A 9,206-nucleotide genomic window follows, 5' to 3' on the forward strand; every position below is an offset into this window, starting at 1 on the left:
GGAGAGAATGAGCAGAGAGTTGGAAACAAACGGGCCTCATAGGACTTGGAAGATCATCTTGCATTGGTCCAGTATGAGGAGCGGCCAGAGGATGTTCCACCCCTTCCCCCGGTTTATGTTTCGCCAAGGAAGATCAACACGAAACTTAAGAAAGGCAATGATCAAAATGGGAAAGATGACATGGTGATTTCTGAACCCTTGGCGGGCTCCCATGAGGAGCGCCGCCGGGACCAATGAGTCATTAACCTGGAACTGTCGCGGGTTGGGCAACCCCGCGACAGTTCGAGAAGTTCGCGAGCTCGCGAACAAGTTTGCCCTGGCCGTGTTATGCTTAGTTGAAACTCAATTGGATAGTGCACGCGCCGAAATTTTATCTTTATCTTTTGGTTATAATAAATCTTTCGCTGTTAGTAGTTCAGGCAGGAGTGGGGGCCTTGTACTTTTCTGGAATAATGAAATAAAATTAGAGATTCAGGGCTACTCGAAGTACCACATTGATGCTATTATGTCTGAATTGGGAACAGTTCCTTGGAGGCTTTCATGCATATATGGGGAGGCGAAGGTCGCAGACAGATACAAGACTTGGGATACCCTCCGTTCGTTGGCTGGTACATCATCTCTTCCCTGGTTGGCTATGGGCGATTTCAATGAAGTTTTGCGCCAGTCTGAGCATGATGGAGTGAGCTTGAGAAGTCAATCCCAGATGGACAGTTTTAGAGATGCTTTGGATGTGTGTTGCTTACATGATTTAGGACATAGTGGTCTGCCATGGACATTCGAGAAGAAAGTAGCGGGTGGTTCTTTTACAAGGGTGAGACTGGACCGAGCGGTGGTGGATGCTGTATGGAGCTCGTTGTTCCCGTCGGCACAGCTAGATCATGTAGCATCAGCGTGCTCGGATCATAGCCCTATTGTCCTAAATTTCTCTGAAGAGCTTATGAAGATTAAGGGCGCCAGGCCCTTCAAATAGGAGACTATGTGGGAAACGCACCCAGAGTTGAAAACACGCGTTGAGATGTCATGGAAGAATAACCCGCGAGCATTCTCGGTTGCCGAAGTGCAAGACAAGCTATGCGAGCTTTCGGGTGATCTATCTAGCTGGGATAGGCTGACACTTGGGAATGTGCGTAGGGAAATTAAACGCCTAAAGCATGAGCTGGAAATTCTTAGGGGCTTACCTGGCCGGGCTGGTCCGTCACATCAAGAAGTCAAAATTGTAGAGCGGTTGGTGAAGAAATATTATGGAAGCAACGTTCGCGTGTAGAATGGCTAAGTTGTGGAGATAAAAACACTCGTTACTTCCACTTAAGAGCCACTATGAGGAGAAGGAAGAACCTCATAAAATCTTTGTTGAATGCTAATGGTGACGTGATCAGCAACATAAATGAGCTTGAGGACATGGCAACGATGTTTTATAAGGACCTCTACACTTCAGAGGGAGTTGCAAATATGCATGACGTTTTGGATACGGTACCGGCTAAGGTGACGGCAACTATGAACATCTCTCTTAACGCTAAATACACTACTAGTGAAGTAAAAACAACCCTATTTCAAATGTATCCTATGAAAGCTCCGGGCCCGGATGGCTACCCAGCGCACTTCTTTCAGAAACACTGGGATATATGTGGTTATGAGGTAACTAAAGCAGTGTTGCGCATTGTGGAAGGCGAGGAGAGCGCAGAGTGCATCAATAATACTTATCTAGTTTTAATCCCAAAGGTAAAGAATCCATCCTCGCTAACCCAATTCCGTCAAATCAGCCTATGCAATGTTTTATATAAGATTGCTTCTAAAGTCATTGCTAACCGGTTGAAAGAGATACTTCCAAAAATTATTTCTGCAGAGCAGTCCGCCTTTGTCCCAGGGAGGTATATTACTGATAACATCATTGTTGCTTATGAGTGCTTGCACTTTATGAAAAGAAATAAAGCCCTGAAACATCGCCATTGTGCCCTGAAGTTAGACATGATGAAGGCGTATGACAGGGTGGAATGGACATATCTGGAGGCAGTAATGCTCAAGCTTGGCTTTTCTGAGAGATGGGTTTCAATTGTCATGAATATGGTTAAATCAGTATCATACTCAGTTCTCTTCAATGGCAAGAAACTTGACGATTTCAAACCTTCGAGAGGTATTCGGCAGGGAGACCCAATATCACCCTACCTTTTCTTGTTAGCAGTAGAGGGCCTTTCAGGCCTCCTCAAAAGAGACCATTCGTTGCATTTGAGTGGGATTCAAGTGGCTCCTTGATGTCTACTACGCAGCCTTCTTCTTGTAGACGTTGTTGGGCCTCCAAGTGCAGAGGTTTGTAGGACAGTAGCAAATTTCCCTCAAGTGGATGACCTAAGGTTTATCAATCCGTGGGAGGCGTAGGATGAAGATGGTCTCTCTCAAGCAACCCTGCAACCAAATAACAAAGAGTCTCTTGTGTCCCCAACACACCCAATACAATGGTAAATTGTATAGGTGCACTAGTTCGGCGAAGAGATGGTGATACAAGTGCAATATGGATGGTAGATATAGGTATTTGTAATCTGAAAATATAAAAACAGCAAGGTAACTAATGATAAAAGTGAGCGTAAACGGTATTGCAATGCTAGGAAACAAGGCCTAGGGTTCATACTTTCACTAGTGCAAGTTCTCTCAACAATAAGAACATAATTGGATCATATAAATATCCCTCAACATGCAACAAAGAGTCACTCCAAAGTCACTAATAGTGGAGAACAAACGAAGAGATTATGGTAGGGTACGAAACCACCTCAAAGTTATTCTTTCCAATCAATCCGTTGGGCTATTCCTATAAGTGTCACAAACAGCCCTAGAGTTCCTACTAGAATAACACCTTAAGACACAAATCAACCAAAACCCTAATGTCACCTAGATACTCCAATGTCACCTCAAGTATCCGTGGGTATGATTATACGATATGCATCACACAATCTCAGATTCATCTATTCAACCAACACATAGAACCTCAAAGAGTGCCCCAAAGTTTCTACCGGAGAATCAAGACGAAAACGTGTGCTAAACCCTATGCATAGGTTCATGGGCGGAACCCGCAAGTTGATCACCAAAACATACATCAAATGAATCACATGATATCCCATTGTCACCACAGATACACACGGCAAGGCATACATCAAGTGTTCTCAAATCATTAAAGACTCAACCCGATAAGCTTACTTCAAAGGGAAAACTCAATCCATTACAAGAGAGGAGAGGGGGAGAAGCAACATAAGATCCAACTATAATAGCAAAGCTCGCGATACATCAAGATCGAATCACCTCAAGAATACGAGAGAGAGAGATCAAACACATAGCTACTGGTACATACCCTCAGCCCCGAGGGTGAACTACTCCCTCCTCGTCATGGAGAGCGCCGGGATGATGAAGATGGCCACCGGTGAGGGTTCCCCCTCCGGCAGGGTGCCGGAATAGGGTCCCGATTGGTTTTTGGTGGCTACAGAGGCTTGCGACGGCGGAACTCCCGATCTGTTCTGTTCCCCGATCGTTTTAGGGTATATGGATATATATAGGTGAAAGAAGTACGTCAGGGGAGCCACGAGGGGCCCACGAGGGTGGAGGGCGCGCCCAGGGGGGTGGGCGCGCCCCTTGCCTCGTGCCTCCCTCGTTGCTTTCCTGACGTGCACTCCAAGTCTCCCAGGTTGCTTTCTTTCCAAAAATAACTTCTCCAGAAGGTTTCATTCCGTTTCGACTCCGTTTGATATTCCTTTTCTTCGAAACACTGAAACAAGGGAAAAAACAGGAACTGACACTGGGCTCTGGGTCAATAGGTTAGTCCCAAAAATAATATAAAAGTGCATAGTAAAGCCCATAAAACATCCAAAATGGATAATATAATAGCATGAATACTTCATAAATTATAGATACGTTGGAGACGTATCACTCCTTCAGCGCCACGAGTTAACCATTTGTTATTTGCTGATGATAGCCTGCTGTTTTTCAAGGCAAACGGTTCAGGGGCGATGGAAGTGTCAAACCTGTTGGATTCCTATTGCCAAGCTTCAGGGCAGAGGATAAATACAAACAAGTCCTCAGTTTATTTCAGCAAGGGAACACCAGACAATGTCAGACAAGAAGTAAAGGGGGTTCTCAATGTCCATATTGAAACTCTTAATGAGAAATATCTGGGTATGCCCTCTGATATTGGTTCTTCTAGGATGGGTGTTTTTAAGTATCTGAAAGATAGGTTATGCTCTAAGGTGAAAGGTTGGATTGAGAAAACAATCTCTGCAGCAGGCAAATAAATTCTTATTAAATTAGTAGCACAGGTCGTCCCAGTTTTCTCAATGTGATGCTTTAAATTGCCACGAGGTTTATGTGAAAAGCTGAATAAGCTCATTGGCCAGTTCTTCTGGGGCAGCAAAGAGGGTCAACGAAAACCACACTGGGTTTCCTGGAGAGTTATGACTCAACCGAAGAAGTGTGGCGGATTGGGATTTAGGGACATCGAGCTCTTCAATTTAGCCTTATTGGCTCGTCAATCATGGTGCCTGCTCACAGTGCCTGATTCACTTTGCGTGCGGTTGCTTAAATCTGTCTACTACCCAAACAATGACATTCTGACGGCCGAATTGGGATCACACCCATCTCAGGTATGGAGGTCAATCCTAGAAGGTAGAGACGTGCTCTCACTAGGTATTATAAGGCGCATTGGGGATGGTTCAAACACCCGTATTTGGGCAGACAATTGGATACCAAGAGACTCGTCGATGAGGCCACTACTTTGCCTGGCTAGCGACCCCCCTGTTTTGGTTAGCAAATTGATTGACAATACCTCAGCAGCTTGGAGAGATGATAAGTTGCACCAGTTTTTTCTTCCGTCTGATATTCAAGTTATAAAGAATATACCTCTTTGCACGACACCAATGACTGACTTCTGGGCATGGCAATTTGAAAAGAAAGGTGCATTTTCTGTCAAGTCGGCACATCGAATGTTGATGAATTTGAGAAATATGAGAGATAACTTGCTCAATCAAAGAGGAGATTCATCCAATAGCACGACAGATGAGAAGTGCTGGTCATCTTTGTGGAACACCAAAGTTCCAGGCAAAATTAGAACTTTTCTTTGGAGGCTCGCAAGACATTCTTTGCCGTCAGAGGACGTGCGCCACCATAGAAACATGCGTGACACAGATTCTTGCCAACTATGTGGAGCAGCTGATTCATGGAGGCACTCGTTGATTGATTGCACAACATAGAGGTGTGTGTGGGCCTTAGGTGACGAGGAATTAACTGATCATATTGTTGAGTCTCAAGAACCCAATGCTAAACATTGGCTCTTCAACAAGATGGATGCATTATCACATATGGAGTTTGTGAAGATGGCCGTCACTCTTTGGGCAATATGAGTTGCGCGTAGAAAAGCTATACACGAGTCAATATTTCAAAGCCCAATGTCGACTCACCGCTTCATAGAAAGCTTCATTGCCGAATTGGATGGTGTGAATATGATTGTTAGCACTTCCACTCCGGCTGGACGCGCACATGCGATAATGAGGCGGAGCTCTTGGAAAGCACCTCCAAGCGGACATGTTAAAATCCATGTAGATGGGGGTCTGTCCCATGATAGGCGTGTTGAAGCTGCGGCAGCAGTGTGCAGGGATGAACCTGGTCAGTACCTCGGGTCCTCAGCAATTGTTCTACCTGGGGTTATAAATCCTACAATTTTAGAGTCCATTTTATCATGAGGCCTTGGCACTTGCGGCTGATTTATCTTTGGATCACTTGGTGATTGCATGTGACTGCAAGCCGATTGTGGATGACATCAAAAAGGGGATAGGAGGCCCCCATATCATAGTCGTCGAGGATAAATAATAGAAGAGGGTATTTTGCTAGTTGTGATTTTGTATTTGAAGGTCGTGCTTCGAATCTAGAGGCGCACAACCTTCTGAAATTTTCTATCTCACTTCCGCAGGGTCGCTATTTGTGGCTTCTATCCCCTCATGACCCACTTTGTATCCCTATGAACATAGTTTCTAATTAATAAAGTGTGGGATCCTTAAAAAAATCTAGTCAATGATCCTAGTATTTGACCTGCCATGTCGGCAAATACTGGCTAAACATCCTCAAAGTTTAAAATAGACCGCATCAAATGGTTAGGTATGCTTATTTTGGGAATTACAAGTCCATGGTTCAATTTAGTTTTCGTCTACAAGTTCAAGATTTGTTTAGACTTTTTCCTTTCTTACGCCCTAGGACCGGCGGGCCCGCTACTTTCATGTCACCAACTGAAACAATGGTGTACAAGCTGGGCTCATCATGCAGCCAGGCGTTACGTCCAGGAAGCCCCGAGCCAACAGAAGATTCACCCCGGCCTCCGATAGCCAGGCGAGATGACCGGAGGGAGGTCCTAATCGGCGCCTTTAGCGCCGATTCCTGGTTCCGGCGCACACGCAGAAGGTGATTGGGCCGGCCCATTAAAGCACGATTGCTGGATCGTTGCGCCTCCTCGCTCACTCGGGTCGCTCGTTGCTCGATCCCAGTCGCAAGTTTTTTTTTGCGGGGTGATCTCAGCCGCCAGTTGACGCTTCTAAAACATGACGCTAGTTAACTATTGATCGTGACCATGCACTACTGACCAAGTATTTGACTACTAGCTTTTACAAAAAAGTTCACTCCTCGATTTGGTACCGCTCGCGCAGCCCGCACCGAAACAGTGCTTTACCCCTAGACACTAAAAACTTTAAAAATATCATAAATTTGAAAAAGAGTTCGCAAATTCAAAAAAAGTTCATCAATTATCAAAAAAGTTCATCGAATTTAAAAAAGTTCATCCAATTTGAGAAAAGTTAATCGAATTTGAAAAAAGTTCATCAAATTAGAAAAGAAGTTCATCGGATTTGAAAAAGTTCATCCAATTTGAAAAAAATCCATCGGCAATGAAAAAGTTCATCAAAATTTAAGAAAAAAGTTCACCGATTTTGCTTAAAAATTTCATGATTTTTTTTAAAAGTTCATTGAACCAGGAACGAAAAAGGAAAAAAGGAAAGTAGGGGAAGAAAAGGATGAAAAAGATGTATTTGTCACATGAGGTTGGGTGGCACGGTTGTCAGTGAAAAGAACCTCGATGGAAGAGGTCGTTGCTTCGATTCACGATGACCCCAATTTCTTTTTCGCTTAAGGACAGGAAAACACATAGACGGGCCAGGCCATTCAGATCGAAGGAAGCAGGCGGGGTGTGTGCTGTTTGCGAATAACACGGTAAGGGGGCGCCGCTTAGGGTTTGCCATGACCGAAGCACTTGCGTAAGAATTCTTGTCCTATACTCCTGGACGCATCTCCTCCGGACGACATTTTATTTTAACACTGGTTGGGTTCTAAAAACATCTACAAGCAGGATCACCTAATTTGGTGCCTTATACACCCGCGGACATGTTCGGACTTGTCCACCGGCAATGCCCGAACAGTAGCCATTTTGCCCTATCCACAATCACAAATTATAAATTCGGATACTCTATTTCATACAAAATCATGCAGTCTACGTAGATCATAGAGCGGACATGGACATGCAATTAGTTCCTCCAAAAAGGCCGAGATAGATGAAACAAGTAAAATATAAACATGGCTAGGAGGGTGGCAGCCGGAGTTTACCGCTTGGCTGGGCCCTGCCCTTGCAGTCGGTGGCGCGACGGTCCATCTCCCCCGGAGTTTAGGGTTTGCCATGACCGAAGCACTTGCGTAAGAATTCTTGTCCTATACTTCTGGACGCATCTCCTCCGGCCGACATTTTATTTCAACACTGGTTGGGTTCTAAAAGCATCTACAAGCAGGATCACCTAATTTGGTGCCCTATACACCCGCGGACATGTTCGGGCGTGTCCACTGGCAATGCCCGAACAGTAGCCAATTTGCCCTATCCACAATCACAAATTCTAAATTCGGATACTCTATTTCATACAAAATCATACAGTCTACGTAGATCATAGAGCGGACATGGACATGCAATTAGTTCATCCAAAAAGGCCGAGATAGATGAAACAAGTAAAATATAAACATGGCTAGGAGGGTGGCGGTCGGAGTTTACCGCTTGGCTGGGCCCTGCCCTTGCAGTCGGTGGCGCGACGGTCCATCTCCTCCGTTTACACGTCGGTGGCGGGAGGGTCATCGTCGTTGTTCGAGGTGGTGCCGCTCTCCGATGCAAAATCATAGCCACAGAGGTGGTGGAGGAGGCGATGTTGCCCTTTGCGTGACGGGCGACCTTGAAGGCAACAGTCTCCTTCTCCTGCGTAAGGCGCTCAGATGCCTCGTGTGACGCCCCCGATTTGACCGTACACTAATCATGCACGCAAATGTGTACGATCAAGATCAGGGACTCACGGGAAGATATCACAACACAACTCTAAAACATAAATAAGTCGTACAAGCATCATAATACAAGCCAGGGGCCTCGAGGTCTCCAATACAAGTGCTCGATCACAGACGAGTCAGCGGAAGCAACAATATCTGAGCACAGACATAAGTTAAACAAGTTTGCCTTAAGAAGGCTAGCACAAACTAGGATACAGATCGAACGAGGCACAAGCCTCCTGCCTGGGATCCTCCTAACTACTCCTGGTCGTCGTCAGCGGGCTGCATGTCGTAGTAGGCACCTCCAGTGTCGTAGGTGTCGTCTGGCTCCTGGACTCCAGCATCTGGTTGTGACAACCAGATAGAAAGGAAAGGGGGAAAAGAGGGAGAGAAGCAACCGTGAGTACTCATCCAAAGTACTCGCAAGCAAGGAGCTACACTACATATGCATGGGTATATGTGTAAAGGGGCATATCAGTGGACTGAACTGCAGAATGCCAGAATAAAAGGGGGATAGCTAGTCATGTCGAAGACTACGCTTCTGGCCATCTCCATCTTGCAGCATGTAGAAGAGAGTAGATTGAAGTCCTCCAAGTAGCATCGCATAGCATAATCCTACCCGGCGATCCCCTCCTCGTCGCCCTGTTAGAGAGCGATCACCGGGTTGTATCTGGCACTTGGAAGGGTGTATTTTATTCAGTATCCGGTTCTAGTTGTCATAAGGTCAAGGTACAACTCCGGGTCGTCCTTTTACCGAGGGACACGGCTATTCGAATAGATAAACTTCCCTGCAGGGGTGCACCACATAACCCAACACGCTCGATCCCATTTAGCCGGACACACTTTTCTAGGTCATGCCCGGCCTCGGAAGATCAACACGTCACAGCCCCACC

The 9,206-nt window shown here is 45.6% G+C and overlaps 1 protein-coding gene across 1 annotated transcript; it reads left to right on the forward strand.

Moving 5' to 3' along the window:
* Window positions 1-211: 211 nt before the first annotated feature.
* On the forward strand, window positions 212-970 carry LOC141042928 (uncharacterized). Its single transcript, XM_073511840.1, has one exon. It carries the CDS (start codon window positions 212-214, stop codon window positions 968-970), a length of 759 nt encoding a protein of 252 aa, XP_073367941.1.
* The last annotated feature ends 8,236 nt before the right edge of the window (window positions 971-9,206 follow it).

Source organism: Aegilops tauschii, chromosome 3 (genome assembly GCF_002575655.3).
Source record: "Aegilops tauschii subsp. strangulata cultivar AL8/78 chromosome 3, Aet v6.0, whole genome shotgun sequence".
Taxonomy (NCBI): domain Eukaryota; kingdom Viridiplantae; phylum Streptophyta; class Magnoliopsida; order Poales; family Poaceae; genus Aegilops; species Aegilops tauschii.